Source organism: Mus caroli, unplaced genomic scaffold, assembly GCF_978045245.1.
Source record: "Mus caroli unplaced genomic scaffold, Mus_caroli_1 scaffold_13, whole genome shotgun sequence".
In the NCBI taxonomy this organism is placed as follows: domain Eukaryota; kingdom Metazoa; phylum Chordata; class Mammalia; order Rodentia; family Muridae; genus Mus; species Mus caroli.
The window spans coordinates 58,022,284-58,049,204 of record NW_028227268.1 but is presented as its reverse complement, the minus strand read 5'-3'; the positions used below and the strand labels follow the sequence as shown (position 1 = coordinate 58,049,204).

Genomic DNA, 26,921 nt, shown 5'->3' with positions numbered 1-26,921 from the left:
AGTTCCGCCATGCGGGCGGAGGGGCGGTGCTTGTGGCGGCGTGAGGGGTCTGGCTGCCTTGTCAGCCTGGTGTGGTCGGGTGCATGTGGGCGCTCCTCTCGCTGTTGCGTCCCCTTGGCCTGCGCACCATGTCGCAGGGTTCGGCTCGCCGGCCGCGGCCGCCCAAAGATCCACTGCGACACCTGCGCACGCGGGAGAAGCGCGGCCCGGGTCCCGGGGGCCCGAACACCGTGTACCTGCAGGTGGTGGCGGCGGGCGGCCGGGACGCGGGGGCTGCTCTCTATGTCTTCTCGGAATACAACAGGTGAGAGTGGGCCGACAGCCCTGGGGGATTGGCCCCAGCGCCACGTGCTCGGGAGGCCTCCTGTCCAACCCTGTATATATATCCCTTACCTCCCTTAGTCAGCATGGCTTTCAGGCATCCGGGCAAAACTTCCCGTTCCCCGAGTCTCACTATCACCATCACCATCCCAAAGCGGGGGGCCTCATATTGAGTGTGTGAGCTAGACCGGTTTCATAAGTCGATGGGGAAAGAGATCACTCCCCATTGATCTATATCAAACTACACTCTTCCGTCACTAACCAAAGAGGGCTCAAAACCTACTAGGCAGTATCAGAACCCTGTCATTTATGTCGCTGTATCTACAGTAAAGCATTTTACAGAGTATATTTGTAAGTACAATAATGTTCCTCCTGTAGGTACCTTTTTAACTGCGGAGAAGGCGTCCAACGACTTATGCAGGAACACAAGTGAGTCAACTCCTGGCTTCTGGGGTGGAGATGATTATGGGCTTGAAAGCTGAGGTGAGAGGCAGATGAGACTTCTCAGCAGACACGATCTCTGGTCATCCTTGTTTCATCTTGCTGAAATGTATGTTTTTTCTTAGACTGAAAGTCGCTCGCTTGGATAACATCTTTCTGACTCGGATGCATTGGTCAAATGTTGGGGGTTTGTGTGGTGAGTATGTGTTTGGAGGTCAGAGGCCGGTGGGAAGTTTCTGGGGGCTTAACATAGCTTGCAGCTCGTTTGTTCATCTTCCTAGTCAGCTTGAGTAGGGGGTGTGAAAACCTAGACTCAGAAAAGTAGGCCTTGATGTGGTTACAACCTCCACCTGGACCACAGACTTAACAGAGTGCTGTGGTGCTGATCAGACTCGGCAGCTGGATTCAGACACATGCTGTCATCCAGACTGTGTGGCCGCCAGATTTTGAAGGTATAGTAGTATGGGCAGAGGAGAGAATGAGGTAGTGGACTGTGCCCCCCTCCCTCTTGCATAGCTGACCCTGCTCTGATGCATGGTTAGATCAATGCTAACATTATTTTCTCTTTATGTATTGTATAGTTGCTTATACCCTAGAACACGGACACGTAGATAAATAACTAGTATAGCCAGAAGCACTCCACCACCATCCACACATGCATGCACACACGCACGTGTGTACACGCGCACACACACACACATATGCATATGTGTGTGTGTGTGTATATATATATATATATACACACATACATATACATATATACCACATACCTACCGGACAGGGCCTGCAGGCTAAGTTGAGAGAGCTGGATTTTTATTTATTTATCTTCTCTTGACATTCTTTTAAGGAATGATTTTAACTTTAAAGGAAACCGGGCTTCCCAAATGTGTTCTGTCTGGACCACCACAACTGGTGAGTGTCTCCTGGTCACCTGTTAAAACCACCTCCTTTAAACATGATAACAGTCTTCATTTTTGTAACAACCTTCTGCCCTCAAGGACAACAGGTAGTGGAGTTAAACATATCTCCTTTCATAGTATGTAAATACTAACTGTGTGGTCCTGGGTGAGCTACTTTGCCTCTCAGCCCCAATTTCTTAATTTATAAAGTAGCCAGAACGATCCATGGGTTGTTAAAGTTGAATTGCATGAAGTGGTACATGGGAGGGACTAAATCACTCGATATGGTACTAAAGAAGGACTTAATGAATTACAGCGTTTTTTCTTTCCTATTCAACTTTAGACATCTAACTCTGTCTCTAGCTTCTCTTCCTCCTTGAGCTTTCACTCTCTGTGAACCAAATTAGCCTTGCTTGTCAGTTCCTACTTCTCAGCAGTCCTCCCCTGTATGTACAGCCAGAACATGGTGTACATGCAGGGCGCTGCTTCCTGCCCTAAGCTTTTCCTGTGTGGTGTGTGTGATCCACAGGGTGGTCTTTAAGTCCCACAGGCCCAGGCCGCTGTTCATACTTCTACCTGTGTCATCGAGCTGGAGCCACGAGGGCCAGCCCTGCCCCTTGTCTTGCTTTCAAAAGTCATTCCCCCTGGAGCTGTACCACACAAATTGGTGTCTGCCCTGTGCCTTTCATTTCTTTCAGAGTACCTAATTGTTACTGAGTTGTTTGTGTTATCGTTGGCTTCCTCTCCATCTCTGTTCTAATGAGAGCAAAACTTCATATCTCTTACTGTTGCTAAATGGTGGCATCTAATGACACTGGACACAACAAATAACTGTCTAGATGAAATTTAAAGTACTAGCTAAGTTTTGTGTTTGCAGAGAGTACATATAATACTTACTTGAATACATTACTGTGCCCTATGTTTAAAACATAACTTCTTGATTATTTTTTAGGAGAAATATCTAGAAGCAATCAAAATATTTTCTGGTCCATTGAAAGGAATAGACCTGGGTATGTTGTTGACTGTGACCTACTGTCTTATGTTTCTTCTTACACGAGCCCTGCTTTGTAAATTAGAATCCATCAAGAGCTGCCTTAAAGCAAGTCTTAGAATCACGTGCTTCCTTTCAGCATGCCGTGGTTTCTTTAAGAGCTGTGATTCTGTTCTTTGTTGGTTCTTTCTCTTACTTTTCTTTTTAATGATTTATTTATATTTCACATGTCTTGGTGTTATGTCTACATATATGTCTGTATGAGGTGTGAGATACCCTGGAACTGAAGTTACAGACAGTACTGAGCTGCTGTGGGCACTGAGAATTAAACCGAGGTCCTCTGGAAGAGCAGCCACTGCTCTTAACTCTCTCAAGCCCCTCTTGCTCCTCTCATGCCTCAAGAATACTGGCTGGGTAGGCAGGAAGTACTATAACCTGGTACATGCCTGCATTCCCTTCTGCATCTCTCAACCTCCACTCTGGCCCCAGGCTCCTTTCCCAGTCCGAGAGGTGTTTCTTAGGGCCTTGAACGCCTTGGAGGAGGAAGTAGTATAAGGAGTCTTTGGCTATCTTGTAGCTAACCTTTATCTCCAGCTCTGCTGGGAGGCCCATAACTTTGATGAGAAGAGGTCTGAATGAAGAAGATATGGCAGGATCCTGGAGCAAGCAGCCCCCGGCACCCCCAGCTCCCCTACCCGCATTGGCCTGTCAGTGCTGCTCTTTTATAAAGCACTGATATTTTATTTCAGAACATATACTAGTTCTCATGGCTGAGAAGGTAAAGTTCCTGGCTGGCTGGTGGTCTTGTTAACTCAGAGCTCTTGCATTTAAGCTCTTTTCTTGCTGGATCCTTATGCAGTGCTCATAGCATGACTTCCCTGACTCTGCTCCATATAAATGACTGATGAAAATACAGCTTCCTTTTTATGTTTGCTTTTTTTTCCTAAAAAATGTTATAGCTATTAGAGAACCTGGTTTTGCTGGCATATTCCCATTAGCACGGTAAGGCAAGTCAGTGGCAGCTGGTGAGAACCCTGGAGGTTCATTTTCCCACCCACGCCATTACTCATGCACTCCATTTCTTGACCTGTGTTTTTCCTGCAGCCGTGCGGCCTCACTCTGCACCAGAATACAAGGATGAGACCATGACTGTTTACCAGGTCCCTATCCACAGTGAGTCTGAGAGCCAGATTTCTCTGGAGTACATTGCTGTGGTTCCTAATCATGGGGAATGAGGGTGAGGAGAGTCTGTGAGGACTTGGTGTGAGTGGCCTGTTTGGGACTTTAACCTCTTGTGGACAATACCATGTGCCCGCAGGCTGGCAAGTTCATTCCCCAGGGTTTGTTTGATGCAGATATAAGTGTCTTTCTTAGAAACATCTTAATAACTACAGCCTAGAAGAGAGTCATTGTGGGCTGGGAAGCTCAGCACTGCTTCATGGCTTTGAGTTGGAAACAGACAGCGTAGTTTACTGGCATGTGTTTTCCTGTGGCTACACTTGCCCAGTTCTGCTGGCCAGTGTTTCCTTGGAGCCCAGCAGGTTCTGATTGTGTGATATGCCCGGAGGAGCAAATGCAGTTTCTGTTGAGACCAGCAGCTGTGTTTTCAGCTTCTCGTAACAGCAGTTCCCCTCTTGATTTTGATACTTACAAGCTGCAGAATTTTGCTCCTTTTGGTGATGAGTATCCTGTGGGCCTTTGTAGATCGGACAGTGGTGATAACTGAACTAGTCTGTAGCCTGGATGCTTTTCAGTCAAGCACTATCGAATCCCTTCTGTGGGCAAGGCCATGGAGCTAGGGAGAGGCCAGCAGGCCTGGAAATTGGTTATTTACTGCTGCAGGGAAAGGAGTTCTGGTTTGAAATACATTAGGGAATTCACACGTGTAAACACCTGGGCTGCAGTTTATGGGAACTGTGTGATGTGATGACTTCCTGTGCTGCACAGGTGAACGGAGGTGTGGAAAGCAACAGCCATCCCAGAGCCCCAGAACATCTCCCAACAGGCTCAGTCCCAAACAGTCATCATCGGACTCTGGATCAGCTGAAAATGGGCAGTGCCCTCCAGAGGACAGCAGTGCAGGTAAGCTGTGGAACAGGCCTTGGAGTTTTAATGCTTGGTCCTTTTAATAGATTGTCTCTAGGGGCTGGAGAGATGGCTCAGTGGTTAAGAGTACTAGCTGCTCTTCCAGCAGCCCTGAGTTCAGTTCCCAGCAACCACATGGCTTTCTGTGGTCACAGTATAGTGTGGCCTGTGGCCCGCCCACCTAAAAACTTGTACTCCTTGATCAGCTTTCCCTCTGTCTCCAGCCTTCGGTAACCTTCTCTGATATGGATTTTTCTGTTTAGATTCTATGAATGGGTGAGGTGCCTCTATCCAAGGTTGCTAATGACAAATCTTTGTCTCCTGTACTCTAAGTTAGGATCTTCACTGAGGAAACTATTTGCACAAGTAGATGCTTTTCTTTGACACGAAAAGCTCTGGTCTATCGGGAAGGATGAAAAAGGGTGCAGGGCGAAGTATCAGGCCCCTTTGTGGCTTTGCATAGCCCCAGTCCTTATACTCATAGAGCAGCAGGCCCTGGCCCACTCTTGGGTGTAGGATCCTTGGTGTTTTCGTTAATGAGACAATGCTGCAGGGACAGGCTGCTTTGCTTATCACAGCACACAAGTTAGCCGGAGAGAGCCCCCACCCCCACCCCCAAGACAGCTGTCGGGGTTTGCTCTGTCTGAGGAACTGGATACTCGGTCTGCTCTTCAGTGTTGGGCGCAGATTGTTCAGCTCCCTCTGGCTTCACGAGCCTCTTTTATATGGCAAGCTGAGAGCATTAAAGCCCACATATTCCCTTTAGGCTTCCTTTAACTGCTGTCTCATTTCTTTAACATTTAGGTATTTGTTTTTAAAACATATTACAGTGAGGGCTGGCAGGATGGCTCAGTGGGTAGATACACTTGCTGCCAAGCCTTGAGACCTGGGATGACTCCCAAAGCCCACATGGGAGAAGGAGAGAAGAAACTTTGAATAAACAAAGTTGTCATCTACCATCCACATAAGCACAGTGTCACCTATCCCTACAGTTATACTACCCCACCTCCATAAATAAATGTAAAAGATAAATTAAATATTACAGCTTATTTTATCCTGCTCCCAAGTGTTAAGCCAAATGGGACGTGTGAAGTTTTAGTCGCTACCATGCTAGATTTCTGGTTGGAGTTTCCTTTTCCACCTTTTCCTTCTGTTCTTTCCATAGAACTGGAGGTGAGCTCAGGGCCCTGGGCCTATTGGGCAAGCGTTCTCTCGCTGTACTAATTTTCTTTTTATTTCTTCATTTTGAGTTAGTAGTCTGAGCTGGCTTTGAACTTTTCATCTCCCTGTCTTAGTCTCTCAAGTCACTAGGATTTTAGCCATGCACATCCCGCCCTGGCTGGAGTTTCACATTTTCTATTCAGTTATTGTAGACATAAGAAGGATAAAGTGGTACATGATTAATGAAGGGGCTTCGTTAAAAAGAAATGAAGAGAGGCTGGAAAGATGACCCAGTGATTAAGAGCACTGGCTGCTCTTCCAGAGGTCCTGAGTTCAATACCCAGCAACCACATGGTGGCTCTCAACCATCTGTAATGGGATCCGATGCATTCTTTTTTTGTTTGTTTGTTTTTTTTGAGACAGGGTTTCTCTGTGTAGCCCTGGCTGTCCTGGAACTCACTCTGTAGACCAGGCTGGCCTTGAACTCAGAAATTCGCCTACCTCTGCCTCCTGAGTGCTGGGATTAAAGGCATGTGCCACCATCGTCCGGCACTCTTCTGGTATGTTTGAAGACAGCTACAGTGTACTTACATACATAAAATAAATCTTTAAGGATGATGATGTGAGAAGCACACACAGCCTTCAAGTTCACCTTGTTAAATGTGCTTTTCCTCAGGTGCCAACGGGAAAGCATGGGGCAGGGACCCCTCCTTAGTGGTAGCTTTTGTCTGCAAGGTAAGACTGGGCAAAGGTGGGCAGTGAGGGGCATGTGGCTGGTGGCCAGCGCATGGTGTGTTCTGAGACCTTTTGTTAGCACTGTGTAGTCATTTGCAGGTAGCTCTTGGGTTGCCTGTGTTGACAAAGAACAGAGAGTCCTTCTCCAAACCCCACCCGTGCTTTCATGGTGTTTCAAATTCTCATCCAGTGGGGTGCCCTGTCCGTCATGTGTTATGCTGTGGGTATCTGGTCCTCCCTCTCAGAATTCAGAAATCATTCAGGGCAGCTAGTGCTTGTTTCCTGTATGTTGAGTGTTTGAACTGTAAGTCAGGGCAGCTGTCCCGGACCTGGTATGAGGTGAGGGACTTGTTCACTATGGCATTTGTTCACACTTGAAGGTTCCACCTGGACCTCAGGGTCTCTGTGGTCTGCAAGCACACAGTATGAACTATGGATTCATAGTCCAACCACCAGCAACCTAGTGTGTAAGATGGGAAGGTCTAGACTCTAGAGAATGAGACTCTGGGATACAGATAATAAGTCTTGGTCCTAGGAGTAACTTTTAAAGGCAAACTCAGTCAGAGACCTGACGGCGGCCTTCTGCGTCATCATGTGTGAACTGTGTGGGTCGGACAGAGGCTTACAGAGAGGGATGGATTTGCTGTAGTAGGGTTGCTGTGTCATCTGGTGAAAGGCGTCTACTGGACATTTGTTCCCAGTATGGCATCCAGAGTCTCTGTCCAATAAAACCTGATTTGAAGGACATAGAAAACCACCACCCATTCCGTTATCTTCTTGCCAGGGTCACTGCTCAGACTGTGTGCAGCACTGACTGGTCCTGGAAGACCAGGGTGCTAGCACCCTGGTGTGAGATTAGATCCTGAAACAACCCAAGTACCCTGCAGTTCCCCTGGGGACACCTAACATTCTTGCTGTTTGTTAACTGTGAAGTGAAAGAGTGAGTGTACACATTGCATCTTAGTTTATCTGGCCTTTACTCTAACAGCTTTCAAATGAGCACTTGCTCAGAGTGTGTAGACTGGCTGCATTTTAATGACTAAGGAAGAAACAGGAAGTACATGCCATGCACTGTGCGAAGATGAGTTTCAGCACCTGAAACTGTTTATGTTCTCTTTGTCACAGCTTCACTTGAGGAAAGGAAACTTCTTGGTGCTTAAAGCAAAGGAGCTGGGCCTTCCTGTGTGAGTGTCAGGTCCTTGGGAACTCCCTGGTAGGCCTGGTAAAATGAAGGTTTCTCACAGAGCTTGCCTGTCTTTCAGTGGGACGGCCGCCATTGCACCCATCATTGCTGCTGTCAAGGAAGGGAAGAGTATCACTTACGAAGGAAGGGAGGTGAGGCTCCTGGCTTCTGGGATTTTGAAACTACAGATGGGGCCTAGACACTGAGCAGAGAGCTGTCTGGCTTAAGCTTACGGATACCACTTTGAAGGATGTGTGGGACAGTGTGGAATTGTCTTCTCTTGGCTGCACAGTGGGCTTGTTACTAGACCTTTGATCCACCCTGTGATGCTCTGCCTGGGCATCTCTATATCTTGTCTCCTTATACGTGAGGGTTCTTTCTGTGTGTAGACGCTTTCCCTCAGAGTGCCTGCCTTCAACGATGGGCTTTGCTAGCAAGTCTTAAAAGAGAGTTATGCTCTTTGTCTAAGAAGGTGTTTCTGGTGTCAAAAGTACTTTACATGCTAACCCTCCCACTAGCCACTCAGGTTTGAAATATCTTCATAAACTAGTGCCTATCTGCTGAAGTATGGACAGAGCAGGAAAGGGTGTGTGCCAGATTTATGCTTCATGTATTAAATATGGGTTGTATAACGGTAGCAGCTTCGGAGCTGAGGCTGAGCTGAGATTGTTCTGAGAGAGCATTCTGCTTCAATAAGTGGCCTATCTAATTTTCTAGATTGCTGCTGAAGAGCTTTGTACACCCCCAGATCCTGGTCTTGTATTCATTGTGGTAGAGTGTCCTGATGAAGGATACATCCTGCCCATCTGTGAGAATGACACCTTTAAAAGGTAATGGTTAGTGATTTTAGAACATCCTGCCCATCTGTGAGAATGACACCTTTAAAAGGTAATGGTTAGTGATTTTAGCTGGGAAAGGTGAATGCCATCACTGTTCAGTACAGACATTCATGTCCCAAAGATATTCATGTCCTTGACATATAGTGTGTTTCTGGGAAGGCCTGGATTTTGGGTTCAATGTGTGTCTTGATCTTACTGGCAAGATTTAGGAAGTATTGTAGTTAGTGGGCTTTGAACTGAGAACCACAATACTAGACAAATCAACTGCAAATGAGAGAGAGAGAGAGAGAGAGGAAGAGAGAGAACATAGATATAAGCAAGAGAGAGGCATCTAAATCTAGAACAAATTTCAGAATAAATGCCCAAGCAAATAAATTATTTTACCTATTTCTACCCTATATGAGTTTTCTTCCCTCACCTACATTGAGGCTAATAAGTTAGGACAGAGTGTCAAAGACCCTATAGCCTACTCTGTGCTAGGGACAGTCTCAGCATTGAAATATCTCTCTGGCTCAAGTGTTGTGTCTACTGGAAAACAGCCAGTTCTGCAGCTTCAGTCCTGGGTAGGCATCCCTCCACCATGTCTTTCTGGTGCTTGGGGTCAGCCTTGAACACATTTGGCAAGTGCCCTTCCACTGACCTTTATCTCCAGCCCTTGCCCTTTTGAGACAAGATATCCCCATGTAGGCTCGCTTGGCCCTGGTCACATAGTCCTTCCTCAGCCTTTGTAGTGCTGGGGATGGTGCATACCAGCACCCTAGGAGGAAACAAGCCTCATGTTTGTTCTAAGCTTGTCCCCTCTGTAGTGGCTTGTTTGCTTTATGAGCTGTTTTATTCTTCGTGCACCATAAATCCCTTGTGCTCTTGTGCTTTTCTGTATCAGGGTAAGGGCTCTGCCTAGGCCACTTTGTCCTTTGTGGGGTCAGTGCCCTGACCAGAGACTATCATAATCTGCTTTGAGCAACAGAGCCTATTACAGCCAGAGGAACTAGAAAGAGATGGTGTGTGGCGGGGCAAGGGTGGGTGGTGATGGGAACAGCCATTGAACTAGAAATAAGTGTCACCAGGTTAGCAGACCACGCCTGGGTGGGAGGTGGTATGTGTGGCAGCAGTGAGTATTCTAAGAAATAGCTGCACAATCCCCTTCCTTGCATGTCTTGAGTTTGTATCTCTTTGTAGATACAAACTCATTCTTCCTTCTGCCCAGGTACCAGGGAGAGGCTGATGCACCTGTGGCGCTGGTGGTCCACATAGCCCCAGAATCTGTACTCATCGACAGCCGGTACCAGCAGTGGATGGAGAGGTATGGAGACCAGTCCAAGGCACAGAGGGCAACTCTTGTGGGTGTTGCTCTAGATGGTTAATCTGCTTTTATCTCCTCCATGCGTGCTCCTTGCTACCTGCTCCAGTGCCTTATAGTTTACATAACTATGATATCTATGTTTAAATGGGTAGGGAATGGTAAGAAAATTAGAAAATTGGTTAGACTTAAGAAAGCCAGCCTTAGCATCTGTTATCTCGCCTCTGCATGCTTAGAAGTCTCAGGGATTGTCTGGTTTTGTCTGAAAGGCTGGATGAACAGAGACCATGGGGAATCAGCTATTCATGAAGTTGTTCTGGAAGCAAGTTTCTGGAAATAGTATCAGCAGGTAGGGGGCTGGAACAGCAGGTCATTTCAGTGTCCCTGTGGATGAATCTTGTCAGAGCTCTACATTCTGCAATATATTAATTTTACAACCAAAATTGTAGTACTTTTACAAATATTTGTATGGCTTGTGCAAGGTGCACAGATGATGTAAGAATGAATTTTTGGCCCTTGTTTGAGCAGGTGAAAGCCAGCTGTCCTTTTACGACTTAATTTGTCATATGAAGGATGGCACTATGAATCTTAAGGATTTCATAACCAGCAAGATTTATTGTCTAATTTTAGCTGAAGTTTTGGCTAGAGACATTTTTATGTCTAAGCCAATTACAGGGCTGTTCCCATATGGAAGAATCAGCAAATCAAGTTACCTACCTGTCCAGTTTGATCTTTTTGACTTGTTCTTTTCTGTAGCCAAGATCTTCAGGAGGTCTTCCCCTGACATATCTGATCCTTCTTGTTTCCTATTAATACAAATACAGAGCCTCTCTACCATAATAGCATGTCCTTGGTCCAGTCACCCAAAATCATCAAAGGTATAGATTGATTCAAGATAGCAGCCTCTTTTCTCTTCCTGCCTGTCTTATTTTGACCTCTCTCCCAGAGCATTTTTAATATCATTACCACCAAACTTAAAACCACATTGAAACAATTCAAAACAATCAAAGCAATCTAAACCATTACCATTGTCTGTTGAGACAGTGCTCCTCCACTGTTCTCTGTCTTGTTCTCACATGAATAACTTTTAATACTGAGATCAAGGCGTAAATATTTATTCATCTATGTATATTTAAATTTTCTCTTCTATGGTGATGTCTTAGTCAGGGTTTCTATTCCTGCACAAACATCATGACCAAGAAGCAAGTTGGGGAGGAAAGGGTTTATTCGGCTTACACTTCCATACTGCTGTTCATCACCCAAGGAAGTCAGGACTGGAACTCAAGCAGGTCAGAAAGCAGGAGCTGATGCAGAGGCCATGGAGGGATGTTCTTTACTGGCTTGCCTCCCCTGGCTTGCTCAGCCTACTCTCTTATAGAACCCAAGACTACCAGCCCAGGGATGGTCCCACCCACAAGGGGCCTTTCCCCCTTGATCACTAATTGAGAAAATGCCTTACAGTTGGATCTCATGGAGGCATTTCCTCAACTGAAGCTCCTTTCTCTGTGATAACTCAGCTGTGTCAAGTTGACACAAAAATAGCCAGTACAGGTGATTAATACCTCTGTGGGTATATCTATCCTCTTTCTCTTTATAAGAGTTAATATGAAGCAATCTAAATAATTATCACCATCTTTTGAGATAGTGCTTCACCACTATCTCCTGCCTTGTTCCTACACAAGATAAATGCCTAAGTTTCTACTATCTGTCTGAGTTAGGGTTATTTTCCCTATCCCCTATTTTGATATACATTTTAAGATCAAAACCCTCCATGTATACTTCCCTTCCATGGAATTAATATCCTCCCCTATTTTACTTCCTATCCTTTCCTATTTGACTTTAATTTCCTTCTGTTTACTGTATAAGCCTATTCCCAGGCTACCAATGTCATATGCCAGGCTAAGCAATCCCAGAATTATGCTGGAGCCCATGTTCAAAGAATCCATTGCTTGCAAAGCATAGACTTCACAAGTTTCCTTTAAAACAATTACCATTATTTCTCTCTATTATTAACAACAAATAAATTATCATTAATTTTCCCTTTGGAGATTAATATCTCTGTGGATATATTATAGCACCTTTCTCTTTATATGAGTTAAATTAATATCCTTTCCTATATAACTTGAATTAAATCCCTTCTGTTTACTGTATCAGCCGATTCCCAGGTTATCAATTTGTCAGATGTCAGCTAAGCAATCCCAGAACTCCCATGGAGCCCACGTTCAGAGAACCCATTGCTTGCAGAACATAGACTTTAATTTTCTTTTAAATCAATCCTCCATTTCTGTATCTTATTTAGACTAGCTCTCAGTGGCCTGCCTTCTCCTCAGCAGGAGCCCTTAGCATTTGCTGCCTCAGCTCTTACAGAATCACTAGCCCATCACCTATGTCTCTGAGGTGGCCTGGGTGTGTCTCATCCTTAAGCCATGAACCCCAGAATTATGTGTGCCAGTTTAACACACCTTTTGTCCTATTTCCAAACCTGTGTGGCTTGGGGAGGAACCATGTGGCTCGGGCAAAAGCTACAGCTCTGCTAAGAAACCAGTTCATTGTCCCACTCCCCACTTGTTGAGGACTCCTTGTCACCTCTCTTACACTCTGCTCAGTCGGTGCAGAGGAGATCCTGGCACATCCACCAGCCTCCCACTGCACATGTTTGACTTCAGCTGCTCTGGTTTAGTCTTAGTAGGTCTGTAAGGAGAAGGTTTGCCATCCTATAACCCTACACCAGGCATAGCTCCAGGAGAATGTTGGAGCCTGAGTAGTTGGTGACCTCCAGTGGCTCCTCAGCTTCCCTGCCAGCTGTGTCATCTCACAGCCCCTCTCTGCCCTGAGCAGTTCAGGGTCTTAGGCTCTGTCTTTCATTCCTCGTGTGTCTGAGTCAGAACACAAATTATCTATTTTCCTTTTAGGCCTTTTTCATACCCTGTGCTTGGTGATGGTTTCACATCCGCACGTGAAGGTCTTAAACCTCCTTGGTTCCCCACTGTTCTTTCCATCATTATCAGCATAGGAGAGACGAAAGCCTGGACTATGACCCAGAAGCTGCAGGACTATGCCTGGCTGTGTAGTAATTGTTTGGGGGCGAAATGACATAACTGTGTCTGTCCTTCTACATAAGGCTTTTTATCTACTGTCCTTTCCTGAGGTGGAGAGATTCCCTGACAGACACTGTAATGACGGCTGTTTCTTCCTAGGTTCGGGCCTGACACACAGCACCTGATTCTGAATGAGAATTGCCCCTCGGTCCACAACCTGCGCAGCCACAAGATTCAGACCCAGCTCAGCCTCATCCACCCTGACATCTTCCCCCAGCTTACCAGCTTCTATAGTAAGGTAGCATGTCCCACATCCTTCCTAGCCAGTGGGTTCTTGACCTTTGCTTTCTCACTGAGAAGTGCATTCTCATCTTCCAGGAGGAAGGTTCCACCTTCAGCATGCCAACAGTTCGGGGTGAATGCCTCCTCAAGTATCAGCTCCGTCCCAAGAGAGAGTGGCAGAGGTGTGTGCAGTTCTGAACCTACGGAAACTTCTAGGGCAGGGGTTGGGAGGGTTTTCTGAAAATGATCAGTAGTGGTATTCTGGGAAGCATTTCCAGCCCCTTGGTTTCTGTCACAGTTGTCACCTGCACAGCAGCAGGAAGAGCCCAGCTCCAGCCACAAGGTGGTTATTGGATAAGGTCTCACTGTGTAGCCCTGGCTGGCCTCAAACTCAGCTGTCTTCTGGCCTCTGCCTCCCAAGTGCTGGAACTAAAAGTATGTGCCACTATGCCTGGCCCCAGTAAAAAGGTTTCTGTTGGTATTTCTGATACTGATGTTTTACTCATCTGGGACTTTTTTTTTTTTTTCTTGTTTTAATGCAACAGTAAGTCTTTGATTGGAACTCAAAGACTTCCTAAAGGCAATTTCTAAATGTGAGTTACAGTGAGTGACTTCTTTAGGCACCCAATGATCATACATTGCTACCTGGAAAGCCCCTGCCTATAAACTTCTAGGCAAGTGAGAAGTATTTGCTGTCTACCTGCTAGCTTGTCCTCAGTGTTGGGAATAAGTATATTGTTGGGATTTATAATACTTCTGGCCTCCTAGCATCATTGTTAGAGTAGATCATGTGTTAGGATGTCACTATGAGCTGACGTGGTTGAATAATTGCTCTGTAGTGGTATGCCTGGGGCCATGGGCATCCCACATACCTTCATCAGTCCATGTGCCAGTGAAAATGCTATTCCAAGATCCTAGACCTGTGAGTTGATCTGGAAAGGTTGACATGGGACTGCTTTATAAGCTTTGGGGTGCTTTTCTCCTTACTTAGCTCAGAGAATCAGCCCTCTCAGTATTGGTGCTGAGTGGAGGAAGCCAGCAATACCAGCATTCCCTGCAGCTTGCTAAGGAGGTAGGCACCCTGACTCCACCCGAGAGCTGATGCCAGCTTGGGTTCTGCAGCTCACCAAGGTTCCCAGTCATCTGTGTGCATGCTCACTTTAGTTTGAGAGGTACTTCCTGGAGACCAGCTTCTTAGCTAGGGCCCTTGTGGTCCTCCTAGGGACAGTGTCTCATATGTGGCCACATTTAATTATCACAGCCTTGGTTAGGAGATGTGATACTTCAGGGAACAACTCTACTATAAAAAAAGATTCATCTTGCCTGAGCACCAGAAAGCCCTGATTGTCAGACTTGAGGCTGGAGAGATCACAAGGAGCTAGAGTTGTTCAGGACTCATTCACCTTATTTAGTTGAGGAAGGTTCCAGAGACTAGAACTGCCCGGGTTATTATCTGTAGGAGTGTTCTATACCTGTATTGGTTACTTTTCTGTTGCTATGATAAAACACCATCAGCAACATAACTTATAGAAGACTGTTTATTTTGATTGACAATTCCTCATGGTAGGGAGGCACAGTAGCAAGTGGCAAGCATGGTCTGGCAGGAGGTGAGAGACCATAGCCTTCCGCAAACACAACGCAGAGAGAGCGGACTGGGAGGGGAGCAGGCAGAGCTAACGCCTAAAGTTCGTCCCCAATTATGTTCTTCCTCCATCAAGGCTGCAGTTCCCCATGACCTCCCTAGAGGCAAATCACACATGGGACTGGGGGTTGGGGGTAGGGATGGTATGTTTTTCAGCCAAACCATCAAGAATACACATGGATTTATTCTGAACATCCAAACTAGTATTTACTGAGAGGCTGTGCAGACCCCTTGGGTTACCCAAGTTATTTTCCTCTTCAGGGATACCACACTCGACTGCAATACTGATGAATTCATAGCTGAGGCCTTGGAGCTCCCCAGTTTCCAGGAGAGTGTGGAGGAGTATCGGAAGAACGTGCAGGAAAACCCAGCCCCAGGAGGTGAGCCAAAGCCCTGGGCAGCCTCTCCTAAGCATTGCCCGACAGACTCTAGTAGGGAGTTGGACAAATCGCATCCTGATTATTTAACTCAGGGCTTCTCTGTATTGTAACAGAAGGCTGGGGAAGGTGTTAGAGGAACTTGGCACTTGTGCTCTCCATTTAGCCTTAGTGACAGAGTCTGGGCACTCTTGAGGGCCACCTATAGGAAAACGGTTTAGAGAACCCCTGTGAGACCATGGAGATCTCCCTCGCCATGATTGCTGTTGGTCTACTTCTGCTTGGCTAAGACGGGCTGTGAAAGATGACTGCCGTCTAACCAGTTTCATTGCTCTATCAGGGAAAGCAATTGGAGACTTTTGTGACTTCTACAATAGGGGGGTTTCTGAGTTCTCAGTTACTGATAAAGAGAATGCTGGACTAGAAGAGGGTAGGTTTTAATCTAAGCAGAAGGCCCTTTCTCCCCACCCCTGCTTTTCTGAAGGTTAGTGCTAGGTCAGCCATTCCTCATGCTATGTGTGTGGGAAGAACTATTGCCTGAAAATTGCTTCATCCTTTCTGATAAAATTGGTGCCCTGCTGTGTTAGTTCATGGCCACCCAAGTGAGGCTGAGGACCAGCCCTGTGTATCTGTACAGCAGATATGAGGGTACACACACATGACGTGTGCAGTCTTAATGCAAGGTAGAGGTACCATGCCCAGGAAGAAAGCGGTGAGTCAGAGCTAAGGCAGCCTATGTTGTTTCATGGGGTTGTTTGTTTTGTTGTTTTTGTAAAGGCAGCCTGAGGAAGTACTCTCTTCCAGACGCTTTTCTTCAACAGCCTGCGGGCCTCATTCTGAAGTGGAATGCCTGCACCCAGCGCCCTCTGGGAAGGTGGATTGTACTGGATTGCTTGTCTACCTCATGACAGAATGCTGACTTGTAAATTCACTTGTATTTCAACAGAGAAAAGAAGCCAGTATCCTGAAATTGTCTTCCTGGGTACGGGGTCTGCCATCCCAATGAAGATCCGAAATGTCAGTTCCACACTCGTCAACCTAAGGTACCATGTGTCTTAGTTAGGGTTTTATTGCTGTGAAGACACCATGACCAAGACAACTTTTTATAAAGGACAACACTTAATTGGGGCTAGCTTACAAGTTCAGAGGTTCAGTCCATTATCTAGATGAAAGCATGGCAGAATGCAAGCAGACATGGGGCTGGAGGAGCTGAGAGTTCTACCTCTTGTTCTGAAGGCGGCTAGGTGAAGACTGGCTTCCAAGGAGCTAGGATGATGGTCTTAAAGTCCATGCTACAATAACACACTTACTCCAACGAGGCCACACCTACTCCAGCAAGCCTACACCTCCTAACAGTGCCACTCCCTTGGCCAAGCATATTCAAACCATCACACCATGTTTGCCCCAGAAGCTGCTGTCCATCAGAGCTTGCTGCTAAACAGTCCTCTCCACTCACCAGGCTGATTGTCCTGGAGCAGAAGTAGTAGTTTAATGTGCTTTATTTCATTTAGAATATATTATTGAGATAGGGTCTTGCTATATAGTGCTGGCTGGCCTGGAACGTCTGCCTCCCAAGTGTTGGGCTTACCGAATCTACTTGCTTAATTCTGGGAAACATGCAGTCCCATCCCTCGTGACTGGTGTCCTTATGCTGTCCATATTGCTGAGGGGTGTCCCAATGAACTTGTACTTTAAGCCTGTGAAGCACAGGCGACTACAGCCTTGGTTGACTGGTAAGCACATGCTGAAAGAGGTTGCTTCGGTTCTGCAGCCTAAGCTTCAGGTCTAGGCCCTGAGCTGGTGTCTTAACTGATACCTGTGTTTCCTTGAGCTGTACTGCCATGTGCACCTGAGGTCAGACTGTCTGCACTGCAGTCCAGGCTCATCTGAGATCAAATGCTTTCAGATCTAAGCATGGCGGCTTTATGAGTGAGAAATACACAAAGGTGGGTTATCATTGGCTGGCCTGTATTTAGGACTCATGGTTTCTGATCCCTAAACAACCTGGCACCTTTGTTGAGATGAACAAAATCTGTTTTTTTCTCATGTAGGCTTTTTCCTAGAAGTCACTCACTGTCTTTAGATGGGTGTGGCCCTTCCGATCTTTGTGGCTTCCTTTAGAGAGGAAGGAAGCCAGAGGGACACCTTTGTCTGTCTGCCTGAAAGTAGAGCCTCTGCATTGGAATGCTGAACTTCGACGACAGTGTGAGAGTCACACTAGCCACCTCCCCAGAGAACATTCATGAAGCCAATTCTGTCTCAAGACAGTTTGAGGGCCATGCTCACTTGGGAACTGAGAGTCACCTCCTGTGACCTATCGCTGTCTCTGGCACTCTCAGCTTAGTGTAGCACATTTAGGGGAGGTAGAGCTGTGCTGTGGGGACAGACTCCAGGCCTTATAATCTGCTTGTCTTTTTTATGTTCTTGATACCCAGCATTGTGTTGATGCATATCCTTAAAGGCTTCAGGGTTCTTTGGATCTTTCTCTTATAAAGAGAAGATAGACTGGTCTCAAATAACCCATGTGGTTTAATTAGTTGACTTTCATATGTGCCCCCTAAAGGACAGGCAGGTGTAGCTATGGAAGATGGGGGTGGTATCCACAGCTGCTGCCTGTTCTATGTCTTCTTCATCAATGCCATTCCGGAATATCTAGAGTAAAGCCTGTTGGTGCCTGTCTTCTACAGCCCTGACAAGTCAGTGCTCCTGGATTGTGGAGAAGGCACTTTTGGGCAGTTGTGCCGTCATTACGGACAGCAAATAGACCGAGTCTTATGCAGCCTCACGGCTGTGTTTGTGTCCCACCTGCACGCCGACCACCACACAGTGAGTGAGCATGTGGGGGTGCCTTCCCCTTGGGCTTCTTTCCCTGTAGTACCAAACTTTTGAGTTGACTCAGCGTTTCTTGCTGAATAAAACTTGTTTCACACACAGCCTGCCCAGCAGGACCATCCAGATCTGGATCTTTTAGGCTTCCTAGGTCTTACCCATTGCCCGCCTTCTAACACAGCCTGAAATGTTTCAGTCACTAGTCAGCATGTGCCACCCATCTGTGACACGGGATCAGTGAGATAGGAACCACTTACAGGGAGGGACTTGAGCCCTAAGCTGTGGGATCATGACTGGGACTGGCTTATCACCTGTGCTCCCCTCCCCAGGGCTTGCTGAATATCTTGCTACAGAGAGAGCATGCGTTGGTAAGTGAGGCACCTGACTGACATTGTTAATTGCCTGCTTCATTATTGGCTGTACCTACCACTAATTATTTCTTACCATTTTTACTGGGAAGTCCCCTTATTCAATTGTATGGGGATCTTTTTTTCAGGCGTCTCTGGGGAAACCCTTCCAGCCCTTGCTTGTGGTGGCTCCTACCCAGCTCAGGGCCTGGCTGCAGCAGTATCACAACCAGTGCCAGGAGATTCTGCACCACGTCAGGTGAGCATCATGTGCACTGGGCGGGCGCCATGCTGTTGCCTTCTACTACTGCCTCCTTCCTGACCCCAGCTGACTGGGCGGCAGCATAAGTCCTGGCAGCTCTGCCCTTGGAGCATAAGTATCCCAGTTCTCACTGCAGCTGTGCACCACCATGACTGTGGCCACTGTCTCTGCAGCTGACAGGTCCAGGGTCAAGTGCACCAGCAGCTGCTAGCATAGACATCCAAGCCAGGTGGTACAGGATAGGGATGGCCCAGCCTCACTTCCAGGGAAGGATGAGAAGGAGTCCTGACAGATGCTGCCTGTCACCTGCAGCGTTTACGTTTCTGGCAGTGAGCTGGGTAGGCTGGATGTGTGGCCTAGCTCTTTTCATTTGATCAGTTTTCCTGTCTACATTGCTAGACTACAGTCACAATTCTCAGAACCACTTAAGGTTTTTCATCCAAAGAACAGAAGTGTTGGTTGCAGGTGTTAAATACACATTTATTATCAACTTTCAAATGCTTTTGTCTTCTCTTAGTATGATTCCTGCCAAGTGCCTTCAGAAAGGGGCAGAGGTCTCCAATACTACATTGGAAAGGCTGATTAGCTTGCTGTTGGAAACATGTGACTTACAAGAAGTAAGTGGTCCAGGTACAGAACCCACAGAGGGTGGGCAGGGTGAGGAGTAGAGGCCTGAGCCCTCCACCTCCGCTCCCTCAGTTTCAGACCTGCCTGGTACGGCACTGCAAGCATGCTTTTGGCTGTGCACTGGTACATTCATCTGGCTGGAAAGTCGTCTACTCGGGGGATACCATGCCCTGTGAGGCTCTGGTCCAGATGGGTAAGTGAGGGAAGTGGGCCTTGAGAGATGCATAGGACAAGTGGCATGTGTAGGGTGTGTGCAGATGGGTGTGTAGGTGATGCTATCACATAGCAGACTGGTTCTTACCCAGCCGGTCCCCTGGTTGTTGTCCTGAGGACACATCACAGGACCAAGAGAGCTGAGTATTTGGGTCAGAACATGGCTATGGATCCCAGGCATATATGCTGCTCATTCAGCCTTTTCTTTTATGTCCATGTTCCTGTCCAGGTAAAGATGCCACCCTCCTGATACATGAAGCCACTCTGGAGGATGGCTTGGAAGAGGAAGCAGTAGAGAAGACACACAGGTACAAATGCTGCTTTGTTTTGTCCTTCCACCCTCTCTTGTCAAGGGAAAGCTGAGCAGCCCTCCCTCCGTGCTGCAGAGAGCTGGTGCCCACATCCCTGGAGGACAGGCTGGCTTTCTTCCAGGCTTGTGCCATTTTCCAAACCCACATTAGCTCTCCTAGGCACAGGCCTCTGTGTTTGCAAATCCCCAGCTAGGGTTCTCTGATGAGGCATGGGGTTTTTAAAAGAACAAACCGACTGGAATAACTGTCACTAGGGAAAGGTGGGGTCATGAATGAATACAGGCTGTTTTAAGAAGAGAGACCTTCCCAGGGGTTGTCTCAGGTGTTCATCCTGACAAGCTGACAGGCAGCACTCACTGCAAGGCCTTCCTTGGCAAGTGTGAGCAGGCACTGACCCTCAGAGCATCTCTGTGGCTCAGTAGCCTTCTGAGGGGTCCTACCAGCCTGCCTTGGTGTTGTCAGCATGGGGAGGACAGGCTTGTGGACTCCTGCCCCAAGGCTATTTCTTGCTTGCTTCTTTGCTACAGCACCACCTCCCAGGCTATTAATGTGGGAATGCGGATGAATGCGGAGTTCATCATGCTGAACCACTTCAGTCAGCGGTACGCCAAGATCCCCCTTTTCAGCCCTGACTTCAACGAGAAAGTTGGCATCGCCTTTGACCACATGAAGGTCTGTATGTCACAGTGGCTGTGGGGGCTCTGAGGGGCAGGGCCAGATAAGAAAGTGACCCTCATATGATGCTTCTTTTATGGTATAAGACCACCGAAGGAAGAAACTTTCTCTATCACTAGCCATGTGTAACCAAAAGCAGACTGACAAAGTCTGCTCCTGGAGGGCTTTCCTTCTCTTGGGGTCCCTGGAGATTCCAGAATGTCTCATGCCTAGGCCATTCCCTTTGCAGCAATAGCACAAACCCGTGGGGCAGGGGCTAGTCCCCTAGAGTAGCAGAGGTGGCCCTTGCCCCTTTTACCTTCCCAAATGGAGGAGTGGGGCTTGAGCCAGTTGTGGTTGTTAGGAACTTGACAGAAACGTCTGGACTTTTTCTTTTCCCTTAGTCTAGGTGTGGGGAATTGGCCCTTCTTCATTACTATGTGTATTCCACTTCTAAATAGCATTTTTTAAAGCTAAGGTCCATTGGTCTGAGGGTATACAAGCAAGGAGGAGTTCTCCCACCCCACACCCCAGCTCACACACTCTTTCTGTCCTGTCTGTCCTTCCAGGTCTGCTTTGGAGACTTCCCGACAGTGCCCAAGCTGATTCCCCCACTGAAGGCCCTGTTTGCAGATGACATTGAAGAGATGGTGGAACGCAGAGAGAAGAGAGAGCTACGGCTGGTGCGAGCAGCCCTTCTGACCCAGCAGGCAGACAGCCCAGAGGACAGAGAACCGCAACAGAAGCGGGCCCACACAGATGAACCACACAGCCCACAGAGCAAGAAGGTCAGAGCCCAGTGAAGTCTAAGCCATCCTGGACTGTAGGTTGTTCTCTGCCCTGTGTGGAAGCCACGTCTGTCATCTTGGTAGGAGCCAGCGCGCACAACTAGCCAGGAGGCAGCATGGAATCAGTCTGCAGTCCTCCATGGCCATGGCTGGGGAGCTCCCATCTGCCAGGGGCCTCCGACTCCTGGAGGCGAACACAATCGAATATGGCAAGCCAGTCTTTAAAGAAGTCATGGAAATTGAGGTGTCTGCCCCTTACTCACTAGCACAGGGGTTTTCTCTGCATGCCAGAGTCAAGCCATGTTACAAGTGACATTGGGTGTATATGTCCCAGGCTCCAAGCATAGTATTTGCAAGGACTCAGACTCAATAAAGCTCGAGTTTGGAATCCTGCTTCAGTGTGGGGTCTTCTGTGGGCTGGGTTACCCAGTGAGGCCTACATCTCTCGTGCCTGTGAGCCTGTTGTGCTCTTGGTCCATGATGAGTGACAATCACTATGAAAGTATGAAGAAATGTCACCTTGGGCTAGATGCCTGTTGGAACCTGAAAGCAGGTTAGTGACTGAAACTTGGAAGGATGTTCAAAGTCGACTCTAACATGTGCATGTTCTCCCTACCCAGGAGAGCATGGGAAGCACTTTAGGAACGCGAGTGAGAGACGGCAAGGACTTGGCCTGCCTTCCCTGGCCTGGCGGCGCTCTGCAGACTTCCTCATGAGGCAGCACAGGATGTTGTTACTGCCCTGCAGCCTTCACTGAAACAAGACCATGTGCCAAGCTCAGGGTTAATAAATCTATTTTAATAACATTACTCTTGACAACAGTTTGTACATATATGTAAAGATAACCTTCAACCCCCAGGCTCCGTTACAAATTTGGGGACTGGACTGCCCTTGCCAGGAAGTGAGCAAAGCTGTAACTTCGAGTCTGCAGATCCCACTCTCGGAGAAGGGTGAGTTCACGCTGCTGGGAAAAATAACTAAGCATTTAGAATTTTTCATTGTACACCTGTACATAGGTTTAGGTTGAATGGCTCAAATTAAACAAATATAGATTTCATATATACAAATATATCATGTATAGGTATATCTATTTTCAGAAGAACAAACTTTAAACTTTGACTGTGCATGCATGGCCCAGATCTGTTTTATTCCCTTAATCCCAAAGTGTGAACAGGCTTCCTGCGCCCTTGCCCCAGGGCTGCATGGGACGTGGTGAGAAGGATGAGCAGGGTCTGCTGGTGAGCCACGCAGGCCACGCTGTGGGCTAGGTGCCCAGTACCACCCTCTCTACCTGCTTTGGGTTGGGAAACAGAATTATTGCTAGTCAGCTGTAACCTCCAGAAGAGGAGAGTCAGGCCCCACACACCTACTAAGTGGGGTGCCTGAATGCGAAAGTGCTCTAAGATCCCTAATGTGTTTGGGGAACATGGAGACCTACATAGGGTCACTTATGTTCAAATCCTCAATTCAGATTGTCAGCGTGGAGTATAGGAAGCCTTCATCACACGGGGAAAGTAAAGCTGTCAGAAATGGATGTCTTAAGCTGAGTACTTTGGAGCTGTGATTAAGGGTGGCCTGAAAGGTCTTTCTGGTTGGCCCCAGGACATCTCTTGCCCTAGTGAAAGGGTCTCCTCCTGTCTTGCTTCTTCTCTGGCCCTTATGATGATACTGTAGGACCTGATGTCCCAGTCAAGGCAGTAAGGGGACTCTTCTGCACCCTCATCCTGCAAAGGCCATCCTGACAAGCCCTTGAGTGGAGAGTTGGATGCTGCTTGCCATAGAGGCCAAAAATGGATCAAAATAGGCACAAAGTCAAAAGGCAAAGGTTTAAAAAAAAAAAAAAGCTGGAATCATCACCCAGACTGAACAAACAGAATCTGCACCACCAACACTGGCCACATGGACAGGAGAACTCTTCCTCCGCCCAACTCCACCCTGGTGTTGGACAATACAGCAAAGAGCTGATGGAAAGTCCCTGGCAGGCTAGCCGGCACTGCCCTGGGTGGTGTCTCAGGGCCCATAGACGTATGTACACGTGTCGGGTGGGCCACATCAAAGGGCTGTACTCTCAGACTCCTCTTCCGAGTCCCTCTTGTCTGTTGCCGAGTGCCGCCGTGCATGTTCCAGGGGGCTCAGGCGGAGCGTTGACCCCAGCTCTATGTGGATGGAGGGGACATCAAAGTGGACGAGATCTGCAGAGAGGAGGAGGTGAAAGGGGGCCAGTTGCAAACTGACAGCACAGGAAGCAGGCTGGTCTCGGTGTGCTCAGGCTAGCTCATTAGAAGTTGGGCACTGCAGGATCAGGGTGGAGCTGGGTCTTATACGCTTCGGCTAGGGAGCCTGGCTAGGGAACAAAGGCCCTGTCCTGATCAGCAGGTATTCCCAGGCAGGCCTCAGTAACGTGTCTTAAGAATCAAGGCTATAGAGACAGTTGTTGTACCATTCAGAAACTGCTCTGCATCAGCAGCTCAGGGAGGCAGGGCAGAATCTTTCTTAGGATGCTAGATACACCCAGCCCCCCATTTTGATTTATGTTGACAGCACTAAAAGGTCATCTTGACAAGGGCAGGAGAGTGAGAGTACCAGAAGTGTCTTGACATCTGGGAGTCAACAAAAATAAAACAACTCCATAGGCCTTCAGCTGGGAACTCGGCCTTTGGACACCACACTGGGAGTGGCCCTGGGCTCTAGGAGGCGAGTTGGGATGACGGATGCTCTGGATCCTTCCCTCTGGCTGTATCATCCCTTCTGCCCATTTCACTCAGTTCCGGACTTCTGAGAGTTGTCTCAACCTTAGCTGGCAGCAGCGTTCCAGCAGACAGTACACCAGCCTGCCTAGGACTCAGCCCTAGGCCACTCAGAAGGTGACTTTGCTTTTTGTTGGCTTTAAAAACTCAACGAAACACATTTGGAATAAGGAGCACCAAGCCGAGTGTACAGGCATTACACTTGGACACTGCCTTCAATGACACTACAGACACACGAGCACTGGACACCCCTATTCTACCCATTGTGGCCTGTTTGGTCACATGGTGGCAGGACCGATCTGGGGTCTGATGCTTGGCCCAGCCAGTACTAAGTGCTCCCCTGCAGTGTGTGATGTGGGTCCCACGGGATGCTTAGAGGCTGACTTTGTTCTGCATGTGGGTAGGGGGCTGCTGGAGGTGAGGGTCAGGCAGGAGTGGAGTCTACCAGGAATCTGCCCAGGCTCTCTGGATACAGACCTGCAGATCTGTCATGGCAGGCCTGGCTTCGGACAAGCTTAAGCTCCCCTGCAGTCCTATCAGGGTAACAGCATTGAGAATGAATGTGACACTTCAGATGGTGCTCAGTGAGCACAGGACAGTCTCAGTCTTACCTCAGCAGTGCCCTCAAAGGAGCCTAAGCAAAACGGGTCATTGAGCAAGAGGACAGGACTTACATGAAAAGCCTCAGGGAAGCTTTGTCCTCCTCAGGAGACTTGTGAGCACCAGATGCCTAGCTGCTAGTCACCAGGACAAAATCCTCTCAGTGCTCTGGGCTTCACATGTTGTTGCCTGATTTTTAGATTTGAGTATCTATTCTTGATGAGAGGAAACCTAAGTAGATACTGATAAAAATATCCCCAAACTTTCCAGGGTTGGACAGAACATCTGTAGGTAGCTATTACCACTGACCAGATGTGTTCTAAAACACTTGAGTGTCAGAACCTTGGGTGCTGCCCTATGGACTACCAAGCTTTGCCTTAGTACTGACTAAGAGTAATCAGCGCAGCTGGGACAAATCTGTGGCCACCAACCAAGGTCATGGCCCTGTGCCAGACAGCATCTGGTGAGTGTTCTTGAAGACATATCCCTCTGCAAAGGGGTGCAAGGAACAGTCACTGAGCAGAGCACAAGCTTCCAGCAGATCTGCCTATTTGAACAGGTCTGTCATCAAGGTAAACTGTTAACTTGAGGATAGGGGATCTGCCGCTAAGATGGTGACACGGGTAGAAAAGAAAGGGCCAGGCCCCCTCTGCTGGATGTGTCTCCCAGCTTCTAATGAGAAGAAAGGCAAAATAGGCTCCTAAGCCAGGAGGCCCTCCCTGAGACTAGGAAAGGCAGAACGTGAAATAAGCATGCTTTTGGTGGGTCTGAGCCACATGCAGTGAGAGGAGGGGCTGCTGGGATGGTGGTGGCCAGACAGATGGCTGGGCTGGCTAAGGGGGGTAAAGCGAGGTGAGCTGGGGCCAGCTTACCCTGAAAATCCCCCTCATACGTATCCAACACTGCGCCACTCATGTCACACAGCTGCAAGAACATAATGATAGCATTCGGAGAGAGGAACAAACAGGATGAAACACACGTAACACAAAACACTGCCCATGGCACGGTCCCAGATAGGCCACACCGACTACAATTCTATGCTGTCAGAGACCTACACATACAGGACACATGATGGTCTGCTGCCCAAAGAACATTAAAGCAACAGGGAAATTGGGCAGTATGTCATTTGAGTCTAAAGGTCATAGACACTGAGCCTGAGCTATGCAAAGTGACCTTTCATAAAATGCCTCAAGCTGCAAGGCATTGTCCCTCCTTGCCTGGTGATATCCACTGACCACTTCTGTCATTCTGCTCATTTCAGCTTCCTTGAGTGACATCACCGCTCATCATCATCCTATGCCTTGTAGAATGGGCTACTTTGTATTCCTGCCTGGAAGTGGTTGGGAAACCTGGCAGAGCTGCAGTGCTGGTGGAGCAGCCCCCACGAGCTGCCTCCGAGCAGGTGCTGCCTCCCCACAAGGGCTCGCCTGGGTAACATACCCCTGCATCACTCACAGGAGGGGGACTGCTCACTGCCTCTTCCGGCAAAATGCCTGGGTTTAACTATGCTGCAGAATGGGTGAAAGCAGCTCTATAGTCAACATTTATCCCTTTCAAAAATACAGAAGCCTGATTGCCAGATGGCTTATCCCTGTAACACTGCAACTCCTGACCATCACAAACACTTGCTACTTGACTAGTATTTCCACTGGCACCCATGAGCTGGACCCCACAAACTCTGGCTGCTGTCTCATGTGGCATGCCAAGTTCTGTGATAATGTGGGGAAAGAAAGCAATATCAAATACATGTGAGTAGGCAGATTTCTTAATATGTATGCTGGCGATAAACTCGGGTAGAGCAAAAGGTCTGCCACTGAATTATGCCCCAGCAAGATTCTTGTGTGAGCATGTGGCTTACATGTATGGGCATGCAGTATGTGCATGTATATGTGTCATGTGTGATGTTTGTTCATGCAATCTGTAGGTGTGTATGTAGGTTTGGTGTATATGTAATGTGTATGCATGTGGTCCAAGTGTGGTGTAAATATCTGTGTGCTGCATGTGGATGTGTGGTCCATATGTGATTATGTGTATATGTGTAAGTAAATGTGCAGGTATGGTGCATCGAGTGTATACAAATGTGTGTGTGAATATGAGGGTGTGGTGTATGTGGTGCGGTGCACTGGCTAGTTCTATGTCAACTTGACACAGGCCAGAGTCATCTGGGAAGGAGGAACCTCAATTGAGAAAATGCCACCACAAGATTGGCTTCTGGTGCCTGTGGTGCAGTTGATTGATTGATTGAGGCC

General features: G+C 47.7%; 2 protein-coding genes across 8 annotated transcripts in view; one reads left to right on the top strand and one right to left on the bottom strand.

Moving 5' to 3' along the window:
- Positions 1-22,131, top strand: Elac2 (elaC ribonuclease Z 2). Of its 3 annotated transcripts, XM_021176397.3 has the most exons (25): positions 1-304; positions 700-750; positions 888-958; positions 1,610-1,674; positions 2,614-2,671; positions 3,757-3,825; positions 4,600-4,734; positions 6,575-6,633; positions 7,759-7,817; positions 7,896-7,968; positions 8,534-8,646; positions 9,863-9,958; positions 13,153-13,291; positions 13,372-13,457; positions 15,179-15,297; positions 16,241-16,337; positions 17,982-18,120; positions 18,453-18,491; positions 18,620-18,729; positions 19,250-19,349; positions 19,432-19,552; positions 19,802-19,880; positions 20,411-20,555; positions 21,107-21,325; positions 21,946-22,131. In XM_021176397.3, exons 1-25 carry the CDS (start codon positions 84-86, stop codon positions 22,039-22,041), a joined length of 2,559 nt encoding a protein of 852 aa, XP_021032056.1. In that variant the 5' UTR covers positions 1-83; the 3' UTR covers positions 22,042-22,131. The 3 variants fall into 3 exon arrangements, with proteins under 3 accessions (XP_021032056.1, XP_085686046.1, XP_029339246.1); XM_085829920.1 differs by lacking the exon at positions 21,946-22,131 and having other exon boundaries at positions 21,107-21,718; XM_029483386.2 differs by lacking the exons at positions 1-304; positions 700-750; positions 888-958; ... (5 more) ...; positions 7,759-7,817; positions 21,946-22,131 and having other exon boundaries at positions 7,949-7,968; positions 13,153-13,286; positions 21,107-21,718.
- Positions 22,103-26,921, bottom strand: part of Arhgap44 (Rho GTPase activating protein 44) — a 169,607-nt gene continuing 164,788 nt past the window's right edge. For 4 of the 5 annotated variants that reach the window (XM_029483387.2, XM_021176398.2, XM_085829921.1 and 1 more), the window contains one exon: positions 22,103-23,517. In XM_029483387.2, the coding sequence (XP_029339247.1) occupies positions 23,378-23,517 (140 nt within the window). In that variant the 3' untranslated portion in view covers positions 22,103-23,377. Of the gene's footprint in view, positions 23,518-25,544; positions 25,597-26,921 lie in introns of all 5 variants that reach the window. The other variant, XM_021176399.3, reaches the window with a different exon arrangement.